General features: G+C 43.5%; 3 protein-coding genes across 3 annotated transcripts; 1 reads left to right on the forward strand and 2 right to left on the reverse strand.

The window, feature by feature from the left end:
* The first annotated feature begins 921 nt into the window (after positions 1 to 921).
* Positions 922 to 7,169, forward strand: LOC127299785 (uncharacterized). Its single transcript, XM_071819951.1, has 5 exons — positions 922 to 1,074; positions 5,273 to 5,457; positions 5,543 to 5,934; positions 6,020 to 6,074; positions 6,832 to 7,169. The coding sequence occupies exons 1-3, from the start codon at positions 922 to 924 to the stop codon at positions 5,640 to 5,642; spliced, it is 438 nt and encodes a 145-aa protein (XP_071676052.1). The 3' UTR covers positions 5,643 to 5,934; positions 6,020 to 6,074; positions 6,832 to 7,169.
* A 3,457-nt stretch (positions 7,170 to 10,626) lies between these two features.
* On the reverse strand, positions 10,627 to 11,775 carry LOC127303545 (putative F-box protein At5g55150). The gene has a single exon (XM_051334264.1). The coding sequence runs from the start codon at positions 11,773 to 11,775 to the stop codon at positions 10,627 to 10,629; it is 1,149 nt and encodes a 382-aa protein (XP_051190224.1).
* Positions 11,776 to 13,219: 1,444 nt separating this feature from the next.
* On the reverse strand, positions 13,220 to 17,206 carry LOC127299786 (ribonuclease H2 subunit A). The gene is made up of 9 exons (XM_051329834.2): positions 16,905 to 17,206; positions 16,040 to 16,157; positions 15,669 to 15,740; positions 14,715 to 14,838; positions 14,551 to 14,638; positions 14,310 to 14,447; positions 13,956 to 14,043; positions 13,750 to 13,870; positions 13,220 to 13,652 (listed from the first exon to the last, which is right to left on the reverse strand). The coding sequence occupies exons 2-9, from the start codon at positions 16,128 to 16,130 to the stop codon at positions 13,472 to 13,474; spliced, it is 903 nt and encodes a 300-aa protein (XP_051185794.1). The 5' UTR covers positions 16,131 to 16,157; positions 16,905 to 17,206; the 3' UTR covers positions 13,220 to 13,471.
* Positions 17,207 to 17,954: the final 748 nt, after the last annotated feature.

Genomic DNA, 17,954 nt, shown 5'->3' on the forward strand with positions numbered 1-17,954 from the left:
CTCTAAGTCATGTCATTTACATTGTCCATATTCCCCCAACTACTTTCCTATCCATCAACTTGCTTATGTTGATCTGGAGATTTGTTGGGATCAGGGGCAGTACTATTTACAGAAGAAATACCCACAAGTTCTAGGTAGAACAGAACCAAGTTTGTATGTTGATTTTCCTAGCCATATCTCTGCAGGTGTTTATCAAAGCATGTTCTTTTCTCTGGAGAGCTGGAGGGGTGGAGGGTTTTTGTGACGTGTTCTGCTGGTGAAATAGATAGGAGGAGCACAATGATTACCTTGTGGGGGTTCCTTTTTATGCAGGAGAGATTGTCTTGGAGTTGCAGTTTCTGTAAACTACCGGGATCCATGGAGATCTGGATGAGGAAGGAGGTCTGGAGGAGGAAGAAGAGATGGGGTGCTTCTTGTAGAAGAATAATCTGGGGGCAAGAGGGATGGTGTGAGAGAGGGTGGTTTTGGTGCGGTCCTGCCGTCGGGGTTGGTACAACTCACGTCCGGTTTCTTTATCCATTTTTTTGACTTTTTTTTTCTTGTATGCACGTGAGCTGTGTGAACCAGTCTGCCGATCGAATGCTGGGTCGGACAAAAAGAACACTAAGATGTTGGACCGAACAATGCAGCACTCGGATGCTGGGCCGAACCAAGAAGCACTCGGATGTTGGATTTGGCAATCTAGCACCCGGATGCTGAGTCAGGCTAACCAGAAAGTTGTAGAAAGTTCCTGAAACCGGAATATCCGAAACAGTTAAGTTTCGGGAGGCTGTGGCTATTGGGCCAGGCCCGAGAAGGTTGACGTAGGGTCGGAATACGATTTGCATTGGGTTCTGGCTTGCTGGCCCCTTATTAGGCCCCGCAGTCAGATCTGTCTCCAATCCCCCCCTCCACGCCCAAAAAGATCCCCAACTGTGAACCATGTCGTCGACGGTACTCCGATCCGCCGGCCGCTCGTTCGGCCGGTCGATTTCGCGGGTACTTGAGGAGCGGCCGGGGTTCTTGCCCCGGTCGCTGGGGCGGACTCCCCGCTTCTTCAGCTCCGATAGCTTCGGGAGGGCTACACCGATCGAGGTAATCATTCTCTGTATCTTCTCGATCTCTGTCTCCTCGCAACACTAGATTCTTCGCATCGAGGAGAGACATATCCCTCTCCGTCCCTGCTCACTAAATCTGAATATCGCCGATATCTTCCTTGCCTCGCTGCCTTGTTTTGCACTTCAAAATCCCCCTCTGCGGCTTCTCCTTTGCCGAAATTGAAGCCCTCCCTGGGCCTTCGTGCCAAAACCATCTCGTAAGAGGTCGGTGGAACGGCACACTGGACACAATTAATCAACGCTGGTTTTAATTAAAGATAAGTATGCATGTGTGCAGTGACCTACCTTCGAGATTTTCGGGAGAGGTACAAGAGATAAAAGTCATGTTTTTGTTTGTTTGTTTTGATGTGTCTAATCCCATCCATTCCCTCGTCAATCCAAACCCAAAGCTGTAAGCATGTCTAATTACTAACAAGTCAAATTACTCCGTAGTCTTATTATTCAATAAATTAGATTGATTGATACGAGTTGATTTCCTATTTCATGAATGGAAGAAAGAATGGATTCTCCAATAGCGGCCTCAGCACCCACAAGCACTATCACAAAAATTACGAAAATGTCTCCTTTTAATTGGCGACCATCAAATAGATTAGAAAATGCTACGAGATTTAGGCAAGTTATAAATTCGTGTTATTTCCATGAATATCAAACTGTCATGGGAGGGATCTTAACTTCATAGTTTGATGCCAGCTTCTGTTAAAAAAATTAGGGATGGGCAGGGCACTGGTGTCCTCCTCGTCTTCTTAACTTAACGTTTTTAGATAACTGCAGCATAAGAATTGCTAATTTTGTTCATTACACTTGATGACCATATTCTTTTGAAATTTTTATTTGGTGAGCACCATCTTTTACCCTAAAAAAAATGAACAGCATCTTTGATTGGGATTGGGATGAGTAAATCTCGAGCACAAGAAATCATGTTTGAAGCGGTCTTCCTGATAGCACTCATGTGGGTAATATTGGATCTCAGATTTGAATCAGAAATGGTTAGGCTCAGACCGTAAAAAAAAATAGTTGGATAAACACTCATGTGGCTAGCAAACCTTAAGTGCGATTCAAACTTTCAGTCTTGCAAGGGTCAATTGGTTAAGAAAAGAGAGACATGAATATTAAATTGAATAGTTGAACTATTAGTCTTCCCGTTGTTGAATTCTGAGCTAGACTTGCTTACCAATGAACTTGGTAAATCAACAATAACTAACCGTGCCAGATTGACATTGTCTTTTGACTCGAAAATCGGATAAAATTCTAACTAATTTTCAGATAATTCATATCTATATGCTATTTGCCATACCGTATCCTACACCGTATCTGGGGTAAAACTTTGGAATCAGACATCCTTATCAGTCTGATTCTTTAGTATTGGATATGGATTCTTTAAAGTGGATTGGTAGCCGGGTTTGGTGCGGAAATTATCCTATCAGTTTACACCCTTACCTATATTAGCTGAATGTTTGTGCGTTGCCACGAGTCATTAAAAAATTCTCGCCATGCAGATCTTACGTGTAAACAGAAAATGCACATAAATATCTAGTTTGCTCTTGCTATGAAACACCTCGCTCTATTTCTTCCCTCATGTCTTGCCTCTGCCTCCACGGATTACATTTTCTACAGAATGCATCCCCAGTTCTTTTTTTCATGTCTCCCTTTCGCCTCAACGGACCGTCGTTTCTCCAACCGAATGCATACCCAGTTCCACCACATCGGAGAGCCACCCCTCGATGTTGCGCATGACGCGATGGTCGATGGTGGGTATGGTGTGCGGCGTAAGATCGAGCATCTCATTACCATGTGTTCCCGTCATCGTTATGGTAGCAAACTGCTGTTCATCTTGAGCACAATCATAGTCTCCGGCTGCCAAAAGCTTCAGAGAAACCATCGCCTGGAAAAAATAGCGCATAGGAGCATATAGCTGAATGTTGGCTGCTACTGAAACCATCGTTTCACACTTTAGAGAACACATGTGGCCTGAAAGTTTTGACTGCTACTGCTGCTTTTGAGCGTGCTGTAGGAGAATTATATTTTCTTGTTCTTTTCTTACTGAACATTGTATCTACGATATCAGTAAGAGACCAGCGCTCACTATGCATATGCATAGTCGATAGTTGCCTACCATATGTATCGGTATCTTCACTTATACTACCTCCGTTTCAAGGAATAAGGCGCACACGTATTCCAAGACGAATTCTGACCATAAAAATTGAGCAACAAAATCTTAATTATATTATATGGAATTAGTACAGTTGAATTCGTATTGAAGAGAACTGTTTAATGGTACTAATTTCATACAAACAATCTTTATCTGTTTGAAGTAATTTTGGTCAAACAAAAAGCTCGTAAAACGAGGATGTCTTATTCCTTGAAACGGAGGTAGTATCAGCATAGAGGATCAAGAAGCCAGCAGTGGATGACCACCAGTTGGAGAGGAGGAGTACTCGGGAAGGAGAGGAATACACAGCTAGGAGGAGCAGGCGAGCACATAGGTGGACTTCAGTAGCGGATGTGCCAGTGGCGGAGCCATGTATAAGCTGTGTAGTCAGCTGACTACACAGTATTTGAGGTATACAAGCAGAAATAGAACGAAAAATACTAATTTTTTTATAAAAATACATGTATTTGACAACACAATTTTAAACTGACTACACAAGTTTGCAGTTCTGGCTCCGCCACTGGGATGTGCCATGGCTCATGTGCGGCATTATGCCGAGCAGATTCTGTGCGGTGGAGTACCGAACTACTCGAGAAAGTGAGAAACACATCACGCCACAGCAGGTCGGAGCAGAGCGCATGAGGAGAAATTTGCCACCAGGATATGGCGCAGCTTGAACGAGACGAAGGAGCAGCTCAATTTGGAGCAGGACACACCTAGACACGCTCCCACGCGGCGTGGTGGAGATGGCCTCGTCCGCAGCAGACGCTACGCCCATCGACAAACCTCTCCGGCGCCCCCCTCACGCCGTCACACGCAGCAGCCGAAGCCCTCCTACGGGAGACCTCCTGGCGTGGCGGCGCCTTGCGACTTGGAAGCAGCTGCCCAAAGCGGCACTCCTATCCGTGCCACCGGTGGCTAGAGAAAATCCCGAGGGGATGGAACGATTCTCTCTTGCACTATCGATTTTTGCGAACCGTTTTTTTTGTGCGCGGCTGATTTTTCCTCACGCGGGACATACGGTCGTCACCGGGCTTTTTGACGTACGATTGGTTTTTAACGTACGGACACCACCGCTAGGAAACTAATACTAGTAGTAAAGATAAGGGAATAATTTTTTTTGTCGATGTAGAAAGATCTCTTAGTGGCTAGAAAGAACGAATTAACCCTTTATCCTTTTTTAAATACCCCCTACACAGGGAAAGAAGAGTAGGGCAAAAGATATGGAGTGCAATCCAAAAAAAATTGGAATTATTCCTTCCTATAATACATATCCATAGAGAATTCCTCATAAACTAATGCTAAATCTTTTCATTAACTAATGCCTAAATCTTTTCATTTATTAATTTAATTACTATAACAATTGTTTTATTCCAAGATTAAGTTATTACTGAACAAAGAAAAAAAATCTTATATTATAAAGGATGAGATCAATTTGGAAGTGCTTTTTTTCTTACTTGCTTATGGAATGAACTTGGTAAATCAACAATAACTAACCGTGCCAGATTGACTTTATCTTTTGACTCGAAAATCGGATAATCTGGTTTGAAACATTCAGATTATTCTAACTAATTTTCAGATAATTCATATATATATATATGCTATTTTCCATACTGTATTCTACACCGTATCGGGTGTAAAACTTTGGAATCAGACATCCTTATCAGTCCGATTCTTTAGTATCGGATATGGGTTCCTTAAAATGGATTGGTAGCCAGGTTTGGTGTGGAAATTATGCTATCAGTTTACTACACCCTTTCCTATATCAGGGAATATTTCTTTTTGTCAATGTAGAAAGATCTCTTAGTACTAAATGTTACACTCTCTCCGTCCCAAAATAAGTGACCCAGTTTTGTCTAGATACATCCACAATTTAATAAATAATATGATATGTACAATAATTGTTAAGTGTTCCTAGAAACATTCTAGGATTCTTAGTTACCATCCAAGCCGAAGAAAGAAAACCATACTATGTAGTACAATAATTTGTGCTGATTGCTTTAATTTTGCCTTTCATGTTTTCCAGCATTCTTCATCAGATCAGGTTGCAGCAGCTGACGCTTCAGGATATAAGAACCATATCCAGGAGGGGAAGATGTCTCAATGCACTCATTTGAAACTGGATAGAGTAATAGAATCCATGCTTCGGGATGTCCATAAGCTAGACCAAATAGAAGCTGGGATGCAAGAGATGAAAAAACGTGAGGAAATGTAAGTACTTATAGTTATAACTTATTTGCTCTGTACAATATGTAAGTGCATTGGTTATCCTGATTATGGTTCTTTTAATTTACAGGTATGCTCAACAACGGAAGGAAGCGTTCGTAGGGGCCTCTGTTATCGCCTCTGGGATCGCTGGCCTCGTATTTTGTGTTAAGAAAGTAGTATTTGGTTGAGTCAAGGAGTAAACCATCGTAGGGGTTTGTACTGTTATTAAGTCATGATGACACTTTAGCTTGCAAGCTGTGGCTAACTAAAACCATTTCATGCTATAACTTTGGGATCTGCTTTGAGATGTGACTAATTAAATCAACTGTAAATAGAACCGAAACATGCCAATAAACAGTGGGTGTCATGTTCTCCTCAAGGACAATGCGCTCGGCGAAAGCTAGGTATCTAGATCAGGGTGAATTTGCAAAAGTCAAATAAACCAGAGTGGTTTACAGTGACTCTGTTTGGATGCCCATTGTAAGGACTCTTTTGTTTTTGCTGAATCATCAAAACTCGAAAAGCATTATAATTTGTAAGTTAACTGAACTAATTTAATACGCAGGGACCTTCCAAAGGTCGGACACCTAATCCTTAGGATTTTTGCAGGGAGCTCATAGGTATGTGCTTATAATTTTGGATATAGCATCTTCATGAATATCTTCTCATGGATTGCATCTTCATGATCCATTGATATGATATCTTCATGTCAATACTCCCGTGCTGTAGCGTAAATATTTCTGTAAGGTATTGTGTAGTACAACTATACTAGTCAATAAAACTGTCTTGAATCATGGCTTTTTAGAGGACCAAAAGCTGTCTGTTGTCGTGTCAAGAGGTCATCTGTCTAGTCTCATGGGAATTTTGCATGTTGTAAGTGCTAGGTAGAAGTCCAGAAGTACTTTGGATGAGTGCAAAAAAATTTAGGAGAATAAACTTGTGAATAAATCCTGTAATAGACATACAATTATAGTTCAAGTTATCTGCATGCAAATATTCTTTTTAGTATTCTTGTAAGGATTTTCAAAATGTATTATCTAATACTTCTAATCAATAAAAATGTCCATTACTAGTAATTATCAAAAATTTGCATGCAAACCCAAGGAATGTCATATTCTCGTTATTTGCAGTTGCAAGTGTTACATAGAAATCTAGAGGTACTTCGGATGGCAGCATAAGTTGCTTTGTTAAAGAAACTTATCAATCATGTAATCTGATATTGGTCCAGTTAGAGCAATGTATACAAGTGTATTTTCTTGGGAAGACGAACAAGTCTAACTTGAATAATTGATATTTGTGACAACTACTCATTTTAAGTTTCTCTTAAGTCCTATTTGATATATCTAATTTAATTACATTTGCTTTTTTTGTGAACAGATCCAAGATCTTCCGAATAAAATGGGCTGTGTTAGCAAAATATGTTTCTCATAGCGATGCCCGAAAACTGGAAACACCCACTTATAGTGTAGCTGTAAATTTTACGTTCTGGTGTTGGTACTTCTTCTCGTGACAATGACAACCCTTACAAGACTTTAATGCTGGACATTAGTAGTTGCTCTGCCTGTATTCGTTTGCTCATGGTGAATATCTCTATGGATGTTGTGTGTTACTTTGTACACATTGAATTACTTACATCGTTTGATAGTCCAACTTGTTGGTATGTGTAGTGTAGATTCATAAAAGTACTTGGTACAAAACTAAATATCCTCTACAACTTATGGCAGTGATGGAGCTGAGATTTTTTTTTCCTTCGATATTCATTCTTCCCTTTCTGTGGAGTTTTGCCAAATTTTATTGACGCCCTTAACTGGTTATTTTGCGCCATGGCTGTGTGGTCATAAGACCTCTCAGATCAGCCTCTGGCTACACACCTAATCTGGCTACACACCTAATGGTTATGCATGCAACATACTTGTCTAGTATGATTATGTGGTTGTTTGCATGGTGTATGTTGATAGATTGCATATATTGCATTGTTGCTTGCCTTGCGATGTTTCATGTATGCTATGGTATTTATGATTTTTTTTTAAATTTTTTTTTTGTATGTGCTTTGAGGTACTTTCTCACCTCTTGGTCTTGAGGATTGCTAACCGATGATTGAATGAAGTGTAGTTGGCTAGTTGCGCTATCCCCGTTATATAAACAGGAGTTGTGTATTGGGTCTGCATTTGTAGTTATATGTAGAAAAATGACCTGTCTTTCGTCATTAGAAGATTGTATCGTGGTACCACCAATTCGAGCTATCTTGGGGTCTGACTTATTAACCTTTTCACCTCCAACTTATATCCATAATCCATCCCTATAGTAAAATAGATGGTAAGTCGATCGATGTATTGATATTTATGCTCTGGCTTGTAAGAGCATGAGGCCATTGTAATAGCTTACATGGTATTGCTCGTCGGGTCTATGTTATTCGTTTCTCGTTTATCCAAGTGTTTTTGGTGACACCGTAGCCTGGATGAATGATACCGGTGGTGTAGTGCAACTGTTGAGCAATGGAATGGTCTTGTTAGAATTCCCTGGCCAGCACCCACAGGATGAACTCTTCTGCCATTAGCCATTGCACGCAACAAAAGGAATTCTGTCGTGCATGTAAAGTAGTAGACTTTTTATGAAGTGCAAACCTATCAGAATCCGCGTCCTTGGTTATGGACATTCTTTTAGGGGCAATCACAGTTTGATCGTGGACTTCCTTGGTTCTTGGATTACTCGTCGTGAAGTGTGGCAAGTTTGGAGTCGTTTTCTGCTGGTGTCTTTGAAAATCGCCTTAGTAAGGTGATGAGAAAAGGTGTCAAAAACTACATTTTCTATTGTGTGATTTTTTCTGGCGTTTTTATAAGGTAAAACACTACCTATCGTAGTCCGATGGGAGCAAACCGTCGGACTGATTCCTCGCCGCACGTCTTCATTTCATCGGACGGCGTGGATGGACAGCTTGATTCCCTCTTAAAAACAAGTGACCCCTTATTCCCGCTCGATGCCAACCAGGTTAACCAAAAATTATGCTGCTAAGTACAGATCACTCGGCTTCTTCCCCAAATCGTGTCTCCTGCGCGGCATCCCGAACTCGCCGCTTATGCAGACTCCACTCACTGTGCCGTGCCCTGCCATCCCTTCCTCTGCGCCACCTCGACCTTGATCGAGACATTGCATCAGCAGGCGATGCCGTTCTGCTGCGTGGAAGCATCATCGGGGCTTCCGTGAGGGTTCGTGGCCGTTCAGTTGGTTCGAGGTAGGGAAGGGCTTCTTTCTCGTACTGCGGTTGGCCGGGGCGGCAGACTGCATCCTTCTCCTGCCGCAGCTGATGATCTTCTCCTCTAAGGTGCCCACATATTTACAAATCTCTAAGTTTCCATCCCATTGTACCATTTGTTTATGAAACATCATGCAAATTGTTGCTAGGATAAGATCCTTCTGCAATTTTGAAGAGTAAGCCTGAAGGGCAGCAATTAGCTTGTAGATTGAAAATTTCTGTACCCAGATTTTGGATGCAAACATGCTATTTTTGCTGTTTAATAATTGAATGCTTCCAAATTCCAATACGCCCCAGTTATACTGTGATAGCATGAACTTAGGCTTCAGCGTCCATGCTTTGTACGCTTTCTTATGTGCTTCTCATGTACAACTAGAGTGTGGTACTATGACCATGCTTCTTGGTTCATGTTACTTTGTGCTTCCATGCTTCCTTACACCCTTACTGGCATGCAAGATTGCAAAACCCATTTGTTTGTGCATGTAAGTCTATGATTCCATTCTAGTTTATTATTGTTTCAAAATATCAAATTATATGTGTCAACCATACACTTTGCTACAGAGATTCGGTGCTCCATATATATAGATACATCAAATATGTGCTTCTTACGCATAGAGGATTGGCAACATGACCACGCTTCTTAAGTTCGCGCTAATGATTCTTATATCTCCTACAGGAGAATTAATAGCAGTTTGGAAGTGATAATTTACTATCCAAAAAATCCAACAGTCTAGAGTTTTTCTTGTCGGTGTTTTGAAATGCTTGGTACCTTCTACTGTTTGTAGTGACAATTTACTATACAAGGTATCCAACGATCTAAATGACCACAAGTCAGCATCGATCACCTATTTTCATCAATTTTTGTGGCTGGGACTAGGGTTTAGGAGGCTCTGGCGACTGCATGGCGATCTAGGGTATCCAAGCCCCAGTCATCGGCGCCATGCCGGCGCATGCTGGCCTTCCTCCTCATTCTCTCCAGTCATGTCTCTCGGAGATCTCTCGAGTCCCACCTGCTGGAGGTTGATGCCTCGTTATTCTACTCGGCTTCTCACGAAGGTAGATCACATCTACTCGGGGTTTCTGGTGGTTTCTCCCATGGAGCGTTCGATCCAGCTCCTGGCCTCTGATGGTGGCTGCATAATCGAAGGATTGAAGCCAACGGAGTTTTATAGTAGTTAGCTTTTTATATCGTTCTTTGTATCTCTTTTTGCTTGATACTAGACTCTTAAACGGCTGTGTGCATCCTAATTATGCAGAGGCTGGGTGTAAGTGCTTAATTTTTTTTGAGTAATAAAGCGTCCCTTATCGAAAAATATGAAAATTACCAAGTTCAAGATTAATCAAAGATCATAAGGTGAAACACATGCATTCATAATAACATCACCTTCATCATCGTATGTAAATCTTCTCCTACTAATGAAAGGTTTGAAGTTGAATTGAAGGGGCAAGTCTCTTAAAGTCTATGAGGTTGAAAATGAACATAAATATGACAATTGGAAAGATACAATGTCTCCATAGATCCTCAGAAATTTTAAACAAGTTAGGGAATGCTCCATTAACCTAGATTTTCATTTGCGCCACTTCAAGGGAGTTGTTCACCCTTAGCTTGAGTTTCTTGTCCACCTTCATACAAGGGCAAAAACATGGGCTTTTAGTCCCCGAATCTCTAGCTCTCCAGGGCAGCCTAGCACGAATTCACATTATCCTACAAGTCCTTCAAGAGGGCTGATCAATGCGCGCACACAAGGATTTTCTTGAATACAATGCGCACACACATGGTAGAAATGCATTCTCCACAATAAAGCTAATCTTAGTTAGTCTACAGGATACAAAGACCAGCCAGGTACACAAATATACTAGCCGGTGTGCCTATATGTAAGATTTCGTATATGTACATGCATGCATAGATTGTCGTATTTTCACTTATGTGGAAAGAACCATGACATCACATCACCGACGCGGAGATTATCAGACAAGATGGGATGGTACGCGTTATTCCTCAAGTCGTACATACCGCTGCTTGTAAGCCCAGTCGGAGATCGACATTTTTTGGGACCCTGAAGTGCACGGTCCAGGAAATATATTTTGTCCCCACGGAAATACTCATCGTCATGGGTAGATGCAGGGATGGCCTTGGAGCACTTTCTACTCAGAAATAGCACTTGATCACCAAGGCTTGCTAGCTGCGACCACCGGGACATCTCTACATCCGCTTCAAACACCTTGAACACGTAGCCGTCGTCTAGGAGACCGTGACATTTCTCGTGGTTGACCATGAGCAACTTATTACCGCACGGAGAAACCACGAGGAATCGAGTTATGCCACCTTCATAACCGGTGTCGCTGCCCTTGATCACTTGCTTGGCGGACGATACCGTTGCCTCCCCGTTGCCATTATCCACGCTAACCTCGTGCGCGAAAAGGTCTCCTCTTGTGGTGATAGCGCATATCTCTCCGTTGTAAAAGGCGATGTCTTCGTAGTAGGACTCACTGCCGGCGTGCAAGCTTGTCGACCATGAGGACATACCAGGCCGGCAACACGCGACGAGTGGACAGCTGATGGTTGTGGCGACGATAACATTGTTGGAGCATACGATGAACTTGTGGATGCACGCTAATTCAGCAAAGCCATTGACGGACATGTCGGGATCTAGTTGGCCCGGCAGCGGTATGACGGCTCCGGAGAGAGGGTTCTCCAAGAAGTTGTAGTTCTTCGGGCCATGGCCGTGCCACGGCCTCGCGAGTAGCAACCAGTTCTCGGAGGAACCCCAGCACGCCGTGGATTTGCTGGGGCGTGATAAGCGGCTAACTTGGCCGTCTTGGATGCTTCGGTAGGTGAGGCCGTTGAAGCTGATGATCCACGGGAACGCCGGAGGCAGTGCCGGCGCCTGCTGCCGCACGGCGTGGCGCCAATGGCGGCAGACCGAGCCGAAGCGCACACGGTCGGCGAGGAAGGGCAGACGGCATAGGACGAGGCCCGCGAGCTCCGGCGGGAGGTCTGACCACGGCCTAGCTTCCGGCAGCGGCGGCTTCGCGGGAGCGATAGCTTTGCTTGACCAGGCGCCCATTAGTTGGTTGATTCAACCGTAAGGTACCCACGTAATGTACAAGGGTACAACTGGTTTGGGTTCGATCTTTGCGATCTAATCTAGTCTGTTTATCTACGTTAGGCAAACGTGGTTGGTTTCTATCCCCAAGTTCAAAAATAAAATTGGTTTCTATCCTAAGTTCCCAACTAATTAAACATGCACGGGGGAGTTGAATTTCTGTGGCTTATGGCGTGACATTATGTGTTCGTTAAGTATTTCACACGGCGTGCATAGTTTCTTTGTTCACCGGACGGGACTCCCCGTGGACCAGGTGGGTGAAGCGCAGTTACCTCGGTGCCCACCCGCATGTGGCCACCCCCGCTTGGAAGTGCTTCCAATCGCTCGTTCCACTATACCGCTCCATTACGAGAGTTGAACCCCGCGACGGGCGCTTAATTTCGCTCTGGCACGATGCTTGGACTCCGTTGGCCCCCCTATCGGCAGCCCTCCCCGCGGCCTTCTCCCACTGCCTCCACCCCCTCGCCACTGTTGCCGATACCCTCAGGAGTGGTGCGGTTGAGGTTCCGCTTGTTCACCGAGTTTCTGCAGCAGCCGCCGGCGAGATGGAGTTCATCCATGCTTGCCTCTTCCGGATCTCCCTCACTTCATCGCCGGACATTCGCTCCGTCTCGCTCAGCCCATTGACCGACTTCTCCACAGGAAGCGTCTACCGGTCCCTCCACTCCTCGGGTTGTATCGTCCCCGGGCAAGACGTCAACTGGGTCTGCTTTGCGCCTCTCAAGGTGCGGGTGTTCTTTTGGGTACTGCGCCTCCACAAGACCAGGACGCGGGCGCTGCTACACCATCGGATGTGTGCCCTCCCCGGACTGCCCATTCTGCCCGAATCAACCGGAAGATAACTCGCATTTGTTTGTCGGCTGCCCCCGCCTCCGCCCCCTTTGGAGTGTCGTCTCCCCCTCAGGTCGCCCCCATGTGGACGCCGACGTTTCGACCCTCCTCGATGCTCTCTCCGAAGACTTACCTTCCATGCACCCGGAAGCCCACAACACAGTCATCCTAGCCCTCTTGTGGACTGTCTGGAAATCCCGCAACAGAATGGTGTTTGATGCAGATTTCATGTCTACTCCGCGCATTCTAGCCATGTTAGTGGACCATCTCCGCCTATGGGTCATCCGCGCCCCCTCTAGGGTCGACACGAGCGCTCTGCTGGCCTGGTGCCAGGCTATCTCTTAGACTTTGGCTTTTACCTCGCCCTTACTCCCCCCTGTATCCAGCTCCCCCATCTCTCACTATCGCTCTGTTTGGGCGCGGTATGCCGCCCCAGACCTATGTTGTAGGCTTTACCCCCCCCCCCCCCCCCCCCCAAACCCGCCCCCGCATTAATGAAAATTGAGTTCAGGTGGGCGATCGCCCCCCGTTGTTTCCTCAAAAAAAAAAGCGGTGACACAATGCTACGATCACAGTTTTGAATAAAACTCGATTGCCAAGGCCTGACAGTACTGATTTTTCAAGATCCACTGTCACAGCCTAACCAAACACTTCAATTCGTGACACATGAACTATCTGATTCAGTCCTAGGACACACAGGCTCAGTACAGCTTATATCTGCAGCACCCGATTCACTGGACTTGGAAATCATCCATGCAGAATAAACATACCCAAGCCTGAACAAGTAATAAATTTTGATCTAAAAGTGCTACCCAGCTAGTACACATCACTGAAACTTCCTGACCAGCTCGAGCTTACGAGCCTGGAAGAACTTACAACGGGCTTTTCCACTCGATTCGATCTCCTCGGACTTCCTTTTAAACCCAGTGAAGCCTAAACTCGACAATTTTACCTGCCGCTTGGCGCTTCCACCGCTGGCTTCGTCTTCATCAAGTTCGTCAGACTCCCTACAAGTGATCAATCATTGCACAGATCACAGTTGTTGTCATTCACATTTTGCTATCACTGAAGCACAAACGTATAAGGGTTCAAACTATAACTTACCACGTCACTTCAACTCCATTCTTGAAGTATGGCGTGCAAGTTCCCCAGCTAAAACGCACCAAAGTTGGGAAACCAAACACTGGATGCTTATGGTCTTTTAACCATTGTATAGTATTAGGGTCTGCTCAGTCAGTTTGGAAGACCATTAAAAAGAAATCATATATGACTAAACATTGACACCATTATTTATATGAGCGATCAGTTACCTCCTGGATAACCTGATCCAGTGTTCATGTGCATATTCTGAGCTGTTTCATCAAATGCCCAGTTCCGCACAGCTCTATCCCTTGTGACCTACAATTGCATAATAATAGTAGGTAACTAGTACGCTCTTCATCCCATATTATAAGATGTTATTACAACCAATGTACTCAGATATTCGTTGTAATCACATCTTATATTATGGGACAGATGGACTAAGACATATTTCAGACTTGGTTGAAACATTTCATAACAACTGACATATAAAGCCTATATATGCGAGTCTTGACTCTTGACTATGGTGTTTGCCTTTTTGTGCATCAAAGTAGTCACATATGAAAACATCCACAAAGAATTACCTTTGCGACTATACTTGCTCCGCTAACAACAGGGTAAAGACTATCAGCTTTCTTGGCAACCACAAATTTGATGCCTGGAAACTTTTCAGCAAGTTTCACCCTATACTTTTCAGGATCTCCAACTGTGTCGACATAGACCTTCACATCGAGGTACAATAATATCCAAACCATTTTGTGAATATTTCCAATTAGAAAGGTAAGCTGCATAAACGAATACCATTTCCAGAACAAAAGATCTTACCTCCGCCAGCAGAACTCCCATGTCAAGAGCTTTTTTAACAAGACCCATTGCAGAGTTATGAGATATTTCATTCAGATTAATTTTTGTCCTGAAACCAAGGAAACTATTAATCTGGGATAAAAGGTTGAGATTTGAAGTTCACTGCTTACTAAAACCAGACGTACCTTTTCAACATTTTGGCAGATAGCACTTTTGGGCATATGACATCAACCTCCCACCCAATGGAGCTATTCGTCTTCAGACTTTCAAACAGCTCCTCCCTTTGTTCCTCTTTCAAGGTCTTCGAATCTGTTCAAGGATAGAACAGTGAGCTACTACTTTAATTGGTCCACTTAATCTTAAATCCACGTTACCAGGACTTGACAACTGTGGAATAATATTTACATGGTAAAACTACGTAAGTAAATCAAAACTTTGGCAACACTAAAGTTATATGGGAGATCTCAAATGGGTCAAAAGCTGACTTTTAAAAATGAAAAACTAATACTCCATCTGATCCATAATAAGTGTCATGGTTTTAGTTCAAATTTGAACTAAAAATCATGACACTTATTATGGATTGGAGGGAGTACTTGATATTTACACAGATAAGAGGTACATGGAAGTAGCTACAAACTACAAGAATGGCTTGAACTAAAAACTACGACACTTATTATGGATTGGAGGGAGTACTTGGTATTTACACAGAAAAGAGGTACACGGAAGTAGCTACAAACTACAAGAATGGCGACAAAAAGGGATGAGGGAATTTTTTCACAAAAGATGAACTATGGAGACTGGACAAGTGAGATGTCTGTACCCTACGTGCCATTTTTTCTGTCCTCCGTATAACAAGATTACGGAGGGCTAGTGACCAAATCAACATTAGGTGATAACTTAATATGAGACAGATATAAGTTTATCTTTAAAGGACAAGCTTCTGAAGGTACCCCTTTTCCCTTTTGGTGAAGGATGCCATGCAAGTACAATGCACCATTTCCGGTCTCAGCAACCATTACAGAAGTTAAGAAGAACATGCATACCAACAAGCACAAAAGTAAAGCAAACTACTAAATTTGATCACCAGGCTTCATCTGAACTACTAAATTTATAGAGGACAAGAACAAGGCATTAGAGACCTGCAAAACTGAGGGTGGCAAGAGTGTTCTGGTAGGAACGCGCACAGTACATGCAGCCATACACCATGGGACCTGTGGGAGCAATAAACACGAAGAAGTTATGATTGTTTCCAGAAAGATTACATCTAATATTTCTGCTCAATGCATGTGCATATCCAATTTATGCTCCGGACATTTCAAAATGCACCCAAACCAACTAAAATTTCAAGCAAGGCTCCATCTTTCCCTCAAAACGAGGCACTACGGACTCTAATTCACAGTACATTGTTTTATTTGCCGAACTATACAACAAGAGATGAGCAGTAGGAGCACATCAAGAAGAGAAGAAGGGTAAGCTAAAATCAACAGGGACATAGAGAAGATGCGGTTACCAAGCACAGGGCCTCGTCCAGCCTCGTCGATGCCCATGAGGCAAGGCTCTTTGGTGGCCCACTCTGGTGCTGCTGTCGCTACCACAGCCATCTCAGTCACAGATGCACGTGAGTAAACCTGGAGTGGGAAATGGAACGCTGATTACGCAAAAGCCAGTGGCGGAGCCAGAAATTTCATGATGGGTATTCTAAATCACACTTTCTTTTTGCAGCACAACAATATAAAATACGAAAGTTCACAATAACAAAACTACAAATTGTTCATATAGCAGAGACAACATGTCCAATAATTGCAAGAACATGGAGAAACCTAAAATTTAACTCTTAAGATTTCAGATTTAGTTTCACACCTAGAAATCAACAATGCACATCGATAAATTGTTGCTTAAATACGGATTGAATGCTATGTTGAAATTAATCAGTAGGCACGAATGAAGGATCATCTATTCTCAAATTGGGGGAAAATAAAAAAACTGAGAAGTTGAACAACGAGAGAATAGCCAAAATACCACTAGTGAAAACCATACATGCCAAAATAACTCTCACTTCAGTTTTTTGTAGCCAAAATACCACTAGTGGCTAACTGAGACTAACATCATTGAAGAAAGACATATATGCCCTTATCTCTTCACAACGTCAGTCAACAACAGATGAACAGAAAACAATACTCCGTACAACACTATCTCAGCTCACTTTAACAGCATTTCAACACAAGTTTTTCAAATAAACATTGAACGTCTATTTCTACTTTGAAATCGTCCATCGGATCGACTCTGAAACACATAAACAAAGCAAATTCTAAATTTGATGCCACTGGTTGTAGTGAATGTACTATGAACAAACAGGGGGGCAAGGGCCGGCTCACCAAGGGAGGGTTCTTGTGGAGGTGTGCCGGAGCTTTGCCACACGGCCACGGCTCACGGCGGGCAGAGGGCGGCGCGCGACGGGCGTCCAGCGGAGGGCCGCGCACGACGGGCGGAGGGCGGAGGGGCGGCGCGCGGTGGTGGAGGGGGTCGGGCGGAGGAAAGCTAGAGGGAGAGGGGAGTGGCAGGGAGGCGCGGGCGTGGAGTGGTTCGTCCCGCCGCCATGGCTGCTCTGTGCGGCGGCTCTGCTCGTGAGGAATTTGGACTGGAGGAGATTGAAGTTTGCAGGGGTAATTTTGGATAGGGTAAGTCGCCAGTGCCGCGTCGGGAAGCAGCAAAGCCAGAGCTTTTTGGGCCGGCCTTTCATTCGTCTTCTTTCTCAATGTTTCGAATTTTCAGGTGTTGCACTACGCGCGAAAAAAGAAACTAGCACTGTGCTAGGCAGCGGCGCCCCATGTACGCAAAACCGTGCGGCGGCGGCCAACTCTCATTTGCATGCATCATAGTAGACGTTAGGTGATCAACGGATTTCCTTGATTTCGAATTTTTTTTAAAATTTATCTCTTAAATCGTTAATTCGATTGAAAATATGCTTTCACCATTAACTTCCGGCAGCAATATCTTCGAAACTAAATCTCATATCAGTATGTTTTGACAACCTTTTTCCTTGTCGTTATTTGCCAGATATTTGCCATTATGCACTACTTAATTGTCGAATCAAAACAACTTGTTTGTTTGGGGAAGACTTAGGTAGGATCGGTAGATAGGATCTATGAGAACAACTTTTTTGCAAAGACAAAACATCTTCAAAAATTCTGAAAAAAAATTCACAGCACACATCTATGTTATATATGCAACGCCAAAAATTTGCAACTTCGGATTCGACATACATTTAGAGAGATAAAAAAAAGATAAATCTGAGTGTGAATAGTGTGAAATACTATTCAACCAGATTTGACACTATTCACGATAGAATTTGTCTTTTTTTGTTTCTCCAAGTGCAGATTATCTTGAAGTTGTAGATATACAACCTATATGCATATATTTTTTAT

Source organism: Lolium perenne, chromosome 5 (assembly GCF_019359855.2).
Source record: "Lolium perenne isolate Kyuss_39 chromosome 5, Kyuss_2.0, whole genome shotgun sequence".
Classification (NCBI taxonomy): Eukaryota; Viridiplantae; Streptophyta; class Magnoliopsida; order Poales; family Poaceae; genus Lolium; species Lolium perenne.

What these genes read in the sequence shown, in the direction of transcription:
- LOC127299785 (XM_071819951.1), top strand. Translation starts at nt 922, where the DNA reads ATGTCGTCGACGGTACTCCGATCCGCCGGCCGCTCGTTCGGCCGGTCG. An exon ending in GGAGGGCTACACCGATCGAG is followed by an intron (nt 1,075 to 5,272) that starts GTAATCATTCTC and finishes CATGTTTTCCAG; the next exon opens with CATTCTTCATCAGATCAGGT. An exon ending in ATGAAAAAACGTGAGGAAAT is followed by an intron (nt 5,458 to 5,542) that starts GTAAGTACTTAT and finishes TTTAATTTACAG; the next exon opens with GTATGCTCAACAACGGAAGG.
- LOC127303545 (XM_051334264.1), bottom strand. Translation starts at nt 11,775, where the DNA reads ATGGGCGCCTGGTCAAGCAAAGCTATCGCTCCCGCGAAGCCGCCGCTG.
- LOC127299786 (XM_051329834.2), bottom strand. Translation starts at nt 16,130, where the DNA reads ATGGCTGTGGTAGCGACAGCAGCACCAGAGTGGGCCACCAAAGAGCCT. An exon ending in TGGATCAGGTTATCCAGGAG is followed by an intron (nt 13,871 to 13,955) that starts GTAACTGATCGC and finishes CTGACTGAGCAG; the next exon opens with ACCCTAATACTATACAATGG. An exon ending in AATGGAGTTGAAGTGACGTG is followed by an intron (nt 13,653 to 13,749) that starts GTAAGTTATAGT and finishes GATCACTTGTAG; the next exon opens with GGAGTCTGACGAACTTGATG.